Source organism: Macrobrachium nipponense, chromosome 1, assembly GCF_015104395.2.
Source record: "Macrobrachium nipponense isolate FS-2020 chromosome 1, ASM1510439v2, whole genome shotgun sequence".
Taxonomy (NCBI): domain Eukaryota; kingdom Metazoa; phylum Arthropoda; class Malacostraca; order Decapoda; family Palaemonidae; genus Macrobrachium; species Macrobrachium nipponense.
Genome location: NC_087200.1, coordinates 122385127 through 122397170, shown reverse-complemented (window position 1 = coordinate 122397170; position 12044 = coordinate 122385127). Strand labels below are relative to the sequence as shown.

Below are 12044 nucleotides of genomic sequence, written 5' to 3'. Positions count from 1 at the left end.
CTTGAACTATAAAATGCAATTGAATAATGAAAGAGCATGGCCATAAAGAACAATAACATGAAGATATAACAGGAAATCTTAACATGAAAAATGATATATGAAATATGAAATAAATACAACTCGAAAAATAACTTAAACTATAAAATGAAATGTAACATGAAATAAATATGGCCATCAAATGATATAATAACATACAAGGTAAGAACAATAATATCATATTGAGAACATGATCAAATGAACATGAACACATACAAATAGGATAATGAAACAATAATTAACATTGAGTGGACATAGTTATTAACAGGGGAACAATGAAAAATCAGTAAGATACTAAAGACATATTGGCCTCAGTCGATCATATATGATATTTGCAGTCGAACATGTTATGGTAAAAACAAAGTCCCAATTTCAGTTTCTTACATTCTACGCTTTTTATGTTCATTTTCTTATATTCTGTGCTTTTCATGTTTATTTTCTGATATTCTATGCTTTTCATGTTTATTTTCTTACTTTCTTTGCTTTTTATGTTCATTTTCTTATATTCTATGCTTTTCATATTTATTTTCTGATATTCTATGCTTTTCATGTTTATTTTCTTACTTTCTTTGCTTTTTATGTTCATTTTCTTATATTCTATGCTTTTCATGTTCATTTTCTGATATTCTATGCTTTTCATGTTTATTTTCTTACTCTCTATGCTTTTTATGTTTATTTGATTATATTCTATGCTTTTCATGTTTGTTTATTATAAGTATTTTTGTTATGTCCATCATTTGCTTCTCATTTGTCTCATTATTATGAATTATGTTAGTATAACTTTCAGTTAATTATTTTCCAACATCATTTTTTATATGTACCAATCATCATTCCAATATTATTTATTATATTAATATTGTTATTAGGATAATACAAAAGTATGGGAGTATAAAACAATGAGAAATACATCATGATTTTTATTTACAATTATGTACATTTGTTTGGTTATGTTTTATTACAGAGTTCTTTGGGTCCTCTACTCGTCAGTAGCTGTCGTCCTTGAGGAAACACCATTCGCTCTTGCCATTCCACTGTGCTTGCATCCGATGAGTAGTACTGGGCCAGGTAATCTCTGACGGCCTTCGCTTGACGTGTGTAGTTTGGTCTTCTACTTGCCATGAGTCGTTCCATGAGGTTTAGCAACTCCTCCCTCCAAGTACCTGCTACGACATTATGGTGTTGGTCCTCATAGTCGACGTCGGTCCCAGCAAGTGGGTAGCATTGCAGTGCCAGGTTGTGCATGACACATGCGCACAAAATTATCTTCTTGCACACCTGTACATCCTGTTGCATCGTCGTCCCAAAGACTCACCATCTCATCTGCAGCAGGCCGAATGCGTTTTCCACCACATGACAAGCGCGAGATAATCTGTAGCTGTATATTTGTTCGGTGGGATCTTGTGATTGGTGGGAGTAGGGCTTCATCAACCACGGATTGAGAGTGAAGGCATCTTCGGCGACTATGTGAAAGGGGATGGGTTCGTTGTCGTTGGCCAGATTTCTGTCTTGTGGGAGTCCTGCTCGGTTGTTTGTGATGGCCCTGGCCAGGTTGCACTTCTGCCAGGTTCCTCCATCCCCAGCACCTCCTTCTGCACCGATGTCGACGAACAGGAACCTGTACTTTGCATCGGAGACGGTCATAAGAACGATGCTGTGAAACTTCTTGTAATTGAAATACAGTGATCCTCCACCTTTGGGTTCCTTGATCGCGATGTGCCTCCCATCCAGGGCTCCCACACAATTGAAGTAGTTCCACTTGGAGGCGAATAGTTTTGCTACGTCATTCCATTCTTCTGGTGTCTTGGGGAACCTCATCACTTCTGGTTTGTATGTGTCGATAATGGCTTGGCAGACTAATGGGATAAATTGGCATATGGAACTCTTGGAGACTCTGAAGCTGTATTGCAGGCTTGTATAGTCGTTCCCACTTGCCAGGTGGCGGAGAGTGATTGCCAACTTGAGTTCACCTCTTGTGCAAGCCACATCCTTCTTCTTCAACAGGGGCATCAGCCTTTCGACCATCTCCTCGAACAATTCAGGGTAGATGCGTAGAAAGTTCTTGTGTCCTTTGCGGTCCTCCTTGTTCAGTTCTTGTAGTAGCTGGTCATAGTCCCCATGTAGTTGCCGCCATGTCAGCCACTCCCGAGCCCAAATCCGCCCTGCCATGCCGTCCTTTCTGCATGATGCAGGTGGCTGTGGCATTGTAGTAAATCTTCTCAACCCGTCAATGACCTGGACTGCACAGAGACACAGGACAGCTACCAAAAATCTCTAGGTCTCCTGGGGTGAGAGGCTGTTGAGGTCCATATTGCATGTTGGTTGGGCGTGGAATGAAGGATGTGCTTGGCAGGCCTCTATATATACCCAAAGTTCATATCTGGCACAGTGTGGCACGGTGCATGTGCAACAATCATGCACCGTTGCACGTCGTGTCTCGCGCAGATGTGCACGCACTCTGCAACAACACCGCAACCCACCCGCAACACACCGCTACATGGAGTAACAAAGCCGCAAGAGCGCATGCATAGCAACAACGACCATAACACCGCGCCAACTCCACGCCAACTCCGTAACACTCCGCTAGACACTGCAGGAACACGCCGTGACGTGCCCGTAGCCCACCGCCCGGGTCCGCGCCACGCCACCCAATAACGTAATTTTTTCTCCCCACTGCATCAGTTTTGTGGCGGTTTCTTGCAGTTCCACGCCGTAACAGCCCGCAACACAAAAGTGTGTAGGTGTAAACCTACCTTTACTTATAACCTTGGAAGAGATTTCAAGAAAGCTTGATATACCGTAGAGAATCAGAGGTATATAGATGAATCAAATTGTTCAGAGAGTGGCAAAGTTTAGAACATGGGCCTAGAGGTGGAACTCCTCGAAGCACCACGAGAGAGCAAGAAAATACAGTGGTGTAAATGTTGCTGAGTAATATTATTTGTGAATTTTGAATTCTAGTGCCTTGTAATGATATTGTTGAACCAGGAATCATGATGTCTATTGAATACTTTAGATGGAGAGGGAAAGCTTTTTGAAAATACTCTTGAAATCTTTGATAGGTGTCTAATGAATAAGCAAGCCTACCTTTGATGGATGAGAGATTCAGTTAGGCTTACTTTTTTATTTTGTTTTTTTATTGGTGTCCAGTGAATACCACGGATAGGAAGGGAAACAGATTCAATGAGGCATGCATTTTTTCTTACTCAAAACCTAAATAATACATTTTATTCAGATACTTTATTGACATCAGTCTAATCCCTCCATCACTCCTATATGGCACCACTGCGGGCCCCCCCCCCCCCCCCCCCACCCCCACATCTCGCTACGAACTCCATCGTGTGAAAGCATCCCTAATGATAAGAGTTATTTTAAAATTCCCCCTCGCATAGAACCGAAGTCTTAAGATGCATGTTTATAAAATATTTTCCGCTCAAAATTACTTTATCTTTCATTCACCAAAATATTTGCATACTTTCGTGTTACACCCTGTCTGATTGTTGCAGCTGTCAAAGAACAACTCCTGATTACAGCAGGAGGTTTCTATTGTAAAAAAAAACATCTGAAGTAGACTTACGAGAAAGTCACCTCTTATATTTCTTATCCTTTCAGCTACTTATACTATGCTTATGGTAGTAGGTCTAGTCATATATGTGAAACTAATTGTAATTTCTGTTTTAAAGAAAAGAATAGCTACAAAAAGATCAACCCAAGAAAGCTTTTATGAAAGTGTACCTTTCTTAATGTATTCGTCAGTTTTGACTCACACAGCTTTCCAATGTTCCCGGATGAAACAGGTTGACTTGGAATAGCTAGGTCCGAGTAAACTATGTTAAGCAATTATGAAAAGGATAAGAAAAAAGGAAAGCATAGCCAAAAAATGAATAACAGGAATAATCAAATAAAGCAGATTAATATAGATATTGTCGATTTGATTATTCATTCACGTTAAGTATACTGCTGAAAATAGACCTAGGCTAATCATGTGTGACAATCAGAATCAAATTTAGGTCTACTAAATGTGTCATGCAAATTATTTTATTGATCAAAGGACAAAATTAGTTTAATTACACCTTGCTATTAAAGAATATTGATGGCTTAATGTATTATTTATCAGCTGTAGGAGACAAAATGACGACACCCCAGTATGCAGTACAATACGTTGGGTCAAGACTCAAGCGGCAGCAAAGCCAACTTCAAAATGCTTATGCTGTCATGAAGCTTGAGTTGAGAATAAAATTAGAATTCGTGGACTACGCCAATTCATTGTTCGTTTTATGGAAATATTGCTATATGCAGGTGCCAGATTATTTATTATCAATAAATAATATTTCCTTTCAAAGATGTTATACTTGAAATAATTTAAAATTAAGTAGATTTATTTAACGTATCAAAGATAATTATTTTGCAAAATAGGGAAAATATGTACTGTCGGCCAAAAAACTCGTGGCAGAGTTTCATAATTTTTCGTTCACTTGCCTGACGCACGATTCATGCCTTATTTATCGATTTTTCTTTTCAAAGATGGAAGAAATCATACGTAATGACGTTAAAAACAGTCTCTGATATTTTTAAATCATTATGTTATGTAATTGCGTAAAACTATTTTCCATACAGCAAAATTGGCGTGAACGAAACGAAGTAATAAAACGTCATATCACCAACCATAGATATACTTACCAAATAGATAGGAGACCTATCACTAGTAGTATCGCATAAACTATGTCCATTAAATTATCATTTCAATATTAAGTTGAAGGTAGTTGAACTATTCCATTTGTTAAATTTTACAGAAAACAATGGAAACTCACAAAATGCTATCAAATTTAAAAGAAAAGAAAAAAAAAAACGATATCCTAACAGTGTGAACCAAGCGACCTCACTCTATTGCTTTTGATGTTATGTGCACGGGAATCTAATGTCAATGTGTCATTTATCGGTCTAAGAAACATCCGTCGATGAGCGAGAGACAATTATTGCACTGGCATTCGTGTAAGTTCCTGTTGGAGAGATATCAAGAAGCTTAATAAACCGGAGAGAATCATACATAGAAAAACAAAAAATCAAATTGTTTAAAGAACGGCAAAATTTAGAACATGGGCCTAGAGGTGGAACACCTCGAAGCACCACAAGAGAGCAAGACATTACAGTAGTGTAAATGTTGCTGAACAACATTCATTTGTGAATTTTGAATTCTAGTGCCTCGTCACGACATTGCTGAACCAGGAATCATGACTAGCTCTACGCTTATGACTGGTGTCTGATGAATACTTTAGATGAAGAGGAAGAGATTTTTAAATCTACACTTGAAATCTTTGATAGTTGTTTAATGAATAAGCAAACTTATCTTTGATGGATGAGAGATTCAGTTAGGCTTACTCTTTTTGTTTTGTTTTTTTATCGGTGGCCAGTGATACCACGGATAGGGAGGGAAATAGTTTCAATGATGCATGCATTTTTTTTTCTTCAAAACCTAAAGGATACTTTTATTGGGAGATACTTTAATAACATCAGCCAATAACCTTCCATCACTCCTATACGCCACCATCCGCTCTCTTCTCCTTCTCAGGTTACTGGATCCGACGAACTTGATCCGCGTGAAGCATCACTAATGATAACGGTTATTTTCAAAATTCCCCGCACCCGACAACGGACGCCTTAAAATGGATGTTTATAAAATATTTTCTGTTCAAAGAAACTTTATCTTTCATTCCCCAAAATATGTGCATACACTCGTGTTACACCCTGTAGCCGTCAAAGAGCAACCCTTGATTAAAGCAGTAGGTTTTACTTGGAAAAAAAATAAACATATGAAATAGACTTAAACGAGAACGTCACCTTTCATATTTCTTATCCTTTCAGCTACTTATAATATGCTTATGGTAGTAGGTCTAGGTATACATGTGAAACTAATTTGAATTAATTTCTATTTAGAAGAAATGAATAGCTACAGAAAGATCAACCTAAGAAAGCTTTAATGAAAGTAAGCCTTTCTTAATGTATTCGTCAGTTTTGACTCCCACAGCTTTCCAACGTGTCCAAATGAAACAGGAATTCGATAAAAAATAAGACTGAATAAGGTCTTTGTTAATTATGTTAAGCAATTATGAAAAGGATAAGAAGAAAGGCGAACATGGCTAATAAAACAAGAATAACTGGAATAATCAAATAAAGCAGATTAATATATATATATATATATATTTATATATATATATATATATATATATATATATATATATATGATATATGTATATGTATATATATATATATATAATATACATATATATATATATATATATATATATATATATATATATATTTCGATTTAAATATTTCATTAATATTACGTATCCTAGTATAGAGTATACTGCTGAAAATAGACTAGGCTCATCATGTGGGAAAATCATAAGTCCAATTTAGACCCACTAAATGTGTCATGCAAATTATTTTTATTGATCAAAGGAAAAGACAAAATTAGTTTAATTAAACATCGTTTTCAAGGAATGTTAACGGCCTGATGTATTATTTATCGCTGTAGGAGACGAAATGACAACCCCTCAGTGCAGTGCGATACGTTGAGTCGACTCGAGCGGCAGCAAAGCCAACTTCAAAATGCTTCGGTATGCTGTCACGAAGCTAGAGTTGGGAGAAATAAAATTAGAAATCGTGGACCCATCCAGTATATATTTTCCTTACTTTTGCAAAATAATTATCTTTAACACGTGAATAAGTCTATTCAGTTCTAATGTAATTTATTTCAAGTATAGCACCTTTGAAAGGAAATGTTATTTATTATTAGGTAAATAATCTGGCACCTGCATATGGCAATATTTCCATAACGAACAATGAATTAAGAAACTACGCCAATTCTTCGTTGGCCGTCTGTACTGTCGGCCAAAAAAACTCGTGGCAGAGTTTTCATAATTTTTCGTTCACTTGCTATTGTGTAAAAACTATTTTCCATATAGCAAAATTGACGTGAACGAAACGAAGTGATAAAAAACGTCATATCGCAACCATAGATATACATTACCAAATAGATAGGAGACACCTATCACTAGTAGTATCGCATAAACATATTCTTTAAATTATCATTTTAATATTAAGTTGAAGATAGTTGAACTATTCCATTTGTTAATTTTACAGAAAACATTGGAATCTCACAAAATGCTATCATATTTAAAAACAAAAAGAAAAAATAACGATATCCTAACAGTGTGAACCAGGCGACCTAACTATATTGCTTTTGATGTTATGTGCACGGGAATCTAATGTCAATGTGTCATTTATCGGTCTAAGAAACATCCCTCGATGAACGAGAGACAATTATTGCACTGCATTCGGTGCAAGTTCCTGTTGGAGAGATATCAAGAAACTTATAACTGAGAGAATCATACATAGATGAATCAAATTGTTTAAAGAACGGCAAAATTTAGAACATGGGCCTAGAGGTGGAACACCTCGAAGCACGACAAGAGAGCAAGTTAATACAGTAGTGTAAACGTTGCTGAGCAACATTCATTTGTGAATTTTGAATTCTAGTGCCTCGTCACGACATTGCTGACCCAGGAATCATAACTAGCTCTACACTTATGACTGGTGTCTGATGAATACTTTCGATGGAGAGGAAGAGATTTTTAAATCTACACTTGAAATCTTTGATAGGTGTCTAATGAATAAGTCTAATGAATAAGCAAACGTATCTTTGATGGATGAGAGATTCAGTTAGGCTTACTCATTTTGTTTTGTTTTTTATCGGTGGCCAGTGAATACCACGGATAGGGAAGGAAACAGTTTCAATGATGCATGCATTTTTTTTCTTCAAAACCTAAAGAATACATTTTATTGGGATACTTTTTTAACATCGGCCTAATCCCTCCATCACTCCTATACGCCACATCCGCTCTCTTCTACATCTCAGGCGACTCGAGCCGACTTCTCACGTTATCTCACCACGAACTCCATCGCTTGAAAGCATCAGTAATGATAACGGTTATTTTAAAATTCCCCGCACCGACAACGGGCGCCTTAAAATGCATGTTTATAAAATATTTTCTGTTCAAAGAAACTTTATCTTTCATTCCCCAAAATATGTACATACACTCGTGTTACACCCTGGTAGCCGTCTAAGAGCAACCCTTGATTAAAGCAGTCTTGAAAAAAAAAAAATAAAATTAATAAAAAACATGAACTAGACTTAAAAGAGAACGTCACCTTTCATATTTCTTATCGTTTCAGCTACTTATAATATGCTTATGATAGTAGGTCGAGGTATACATGTAAAGCTAATATGAAATTAAATTTCTAGTCAGTAGAAATGAATAGCTACAGAAAGATCAACCTAAGAAAGCTTTAATGAAAGTAAGTCTTTCTTAATGTATTCGTCAGTTTTGACTCCCACAGCTTTCCAACGTGTCCAAATGAAACAGGATGATTTGTAAGGAATTCGATAAAAAAAATAAGACTAAATTATATTTCGTTTGATTTTTTTTTTTTTTTTTTTTTTTTTTTTTTTAATAGTTAGGTTTGAGTTAATTATGTTAAGCAATTACGAAAATGATAAGAAGAAAGGCGAACATGGCTAACAACAAAACAAGATAACGGGAATAATCAAATAAAGCAGATATATATATATATATATATATATATATATATATATATATATATATATATATATTTCGTTTAAATATTCATTTATATTATGTATCCGAGAGAGTATACTGCTGAAAATGGACCTAGGCTAATCATGTGTGAAAATCAGAAGCCAAATTTAGGCCAACTAAATATGTCATGCAAATTATTTTATTGATCAAAGGACAAAATTAGTTTAATTAAACATCGTTTTCAAAGAATGTTAACGCCTTGATGTATTGTTTATCGGCTGTAAGAGACGAAATGACAACACCCCAGTGCAGTACGATACGTTGAGTCAAGACACGAGCGGCAGCAAAGTCAACTTCAAAATGCTTCGGTATGCTGTCACAAAGCTAGAGTTGAGAATAAAATTAGAAATCGTGGACTCATCGGTATATATTTTCCTTACTTTGCAAAATAATTATCTTTAATACGTTGAATAAGTCTACTCTATTCCAATGTAATTTATTTCAAGTATAGCACCTTTGAAAGGAAATGGTATTTATTGTTAAGTAAATAATCTGGCACCTGCATATGGCCATATTTCCATAACGAACAATGAATTAAGAAACTACGCCCACACATAAATACACACACATACACCCACACATAAATGTATGTATGTATGTAGGTGCACATGATTATTATTTCTTGTTAAGTAGTGAGGAAAAAAGTGCCCCGTTTTAAGAGGTTATTTCCATATTTCACAATATTTCATTCCGCCTGAATTGAATGGATACCTTTACATTACTTATAAGGTGCAAAACTTATACAGTAGGTGTCCCGAAAGTGAATATTTGTTGAAATTTATAATATATAAATGTGTGACTGTGCATTTTTACGTATGTATACACACATGTATGTATGCATATATGTATGTATGTATAATGTCATATATGTAATGTATGTATGTATGTATGTATGTATGTATGTCATATATATATATATATTATATATATATATATATATATATATATATATTATTAACATATATATATATATGTGGTATATATATATATATATATATATATATATATATATATATATATATTATATATATATATATCTATATATATATATATATATATATATATATATATATCTATATATATATATATATATATACCTATATACATACACACATATATGAATTTCGAATAAATATTCACTTTCAGGACACCTGCCGTATATACGTTTTACCATCTTATAAAGTAAAGTAAAGGTATCTAATCATTGCAGGTATTAAATATACTGAAATATGCAAATTGACCTCTTTTCAAAATTTGTAGGTATTTTTCGCAGCTACGTAATCAAGTGAATAATTAATTGTAAACTGTTGAAGCATTATTGGGAAAAATCGAAATACTGAAGACCTTATGGGAAAAATAGGTCAGAGTTCGATATCAGCACAAAAAAAAAAGATTATCATTATATTTTTATATTCTATAGTGTAACTCTCAAGAATGAAAAAATAATAATGAATAGCATCATGAAGAAACGAAGAATTAATGGAGGGGTAAACTATTGACAGGAAGGATTGGTCAGTCATTTCCTCCATAAACCTTCAATAACCACGAACTCTATATATGAGTAAGGATATATATGATATTGCATACCGATTTTCTCCTTAAAAGATCAAGAAAAAGAATATGTGACAAAGAAAGGAATAAGAGAGAGAAAGAATTGTTTTATTTATTCTCATAAGGCTATAATAATAAGTATAACGCATCTTTATCAATATTTACCACAATTTCATCTTTTCTGTTAGTAGCCTACTAGCAGACATCCATTTTGGGTTCTTAAAAAAATGTTCTTGAGTCGTTAACTGTCGTTAAGTTTTAGCAATAATCATTCTAAATGGTATGTAATTTGATAAAAAAAAAAAAAAAAAAAAAAAAAAAAAAGAAAAAAAAAAAAAAAAAAAAAAAACTTATAAGTAATAAATCAGGTCATATAGTTTTAGTTGCGTCAAGTATTAAGCAATTTTTTCCACATAATTGTTGTAGACGACTTGGATGAGCAGACGAACTTGACGCTATTACAAACGAAAACCGGTAACTCACAGGGGAAGAAACAATCGAATAATTTACATTTTAAGGGCATTTCCTTATTCCCAAAATGTTCAATCTAAAGTTTAAGATCTTTCAGGAATTGATTTTACTCAAGTACAAGACAATTCCAAATTGATAACGGCTTAAATCGGAGAGTTTTTGACAAGATATTTAAAACCTCTCCTTAAGACGAGTACTAATTATACTCTGTTTTTTTCCATCCGGACTTTAAATAGTTACGCTGTGTAAGTTTTAGTTAAATAAAAGGATATCTTGGTGTACATTTGCAACAGAAAAGTGTTTTGATAATTTACTGTATGCGAATTACACCGTTAATATTCGAAATAGGATATTATTTAAAGCCCGGGACGCAGTGTTACCATGCGCAAACACCACAGGAGGATGGACAGATGGAAAAAACAGAGTATAGTTCGTCTGACTCACGGGTGAAGAAACAATCGAATATCTAACATTTGAGGGGCATTTCCTCCTTACCAAAATGTTTAATCTGGACTGTAAGACCTTTCGGCAATAGATTTTACACAGGTACAGTAACTTCCAAAACTGAAGCGACAATTTTCAGAGGATTTCGTTCGAAATTCACTAACTGGCAACTACAACTCTTAGCTAAAAAATTAATTTTTTTTTCTACAGTGAAAGCTGTCAAGCAAAATAAAGCTATCATATGATGCACAAATATCAAATCTATGATATTTATAACAATCATAAGAAAAAATTACTGTAATAGTTATTATTTTAAAGTATAGTAATTACTTAAAACTATAGAAACGAAACAATTTGAAATTCTCGTTCAACACAGGATTGCCAACGTTACCAATGTATATTTCGAGGAATATGGAAACAGACATTTAATATCATAATGTATTATCAACTATTTTAGCGAAGATGCATAAAACCATGCAAGTATCAATAGAATGTAAAAGGAAAATCTCCGTGACATTAAACATAATCAACCATGAATGCGCCTAGATTCAATAGAGAAGTTGGGTGTGGTTGGTAGCTCTGATTTTATCTTCTAGGTCCGAGCATAAAATACCATCTTCGAGAAAGGCTCAACTGCTGCTGCTACCTTCAGGTGACTAGGCCTAGTTCCGGGCATAGCAAGGCTTACAATGCAGGGCCACTGTCTGTTATTTAGGGAAAAGTAGAACTATTAGGACCGACACCAGGACCTGTCCTTGCACCAAGGAAACAGACTCGCTAAATAAAAAATAAGAAAGACGGTCGCAAGCAACCAGAACACCCTAAAATCACCACCTGGTTAAGTAGGGAGACAAGAGACCCCAACAACCCAGCCTCACCCTC

The 12044-nt window shown here is 34.6% G+C and overlaps 1 protein-coding gene across 1 annotated transcript; it reads right to left on the bottom strand.

Annotated features, from left to right (window-relative positions):
- Positions 1–1344: 1344 nt before the first annotated feature.
- On the bottom strand, positions 1345–1851 carry LOC135218928 (putative nuclease HARBI1). The gene has a single exon (XM_064255369.1). It carries the CDS (start codon positions 1849–1851, stop codon positions 1345–1347), a length of 507 nt encoding a protein of 168 aa, XP_064111439.1.
- Positions 1852–12044: the final 10193 nt, after the last annotated feature.

Bases quoted from the DNA above. Each gene is read 5' to 3' on its own strand.
- LOC135218928 (XM_064255369.1), bottom strand. From the start codon at position 1,851: ATGAGGTTCCCCAAGACACCAGAAGAATGGAATGACGTAGCAAAACTA.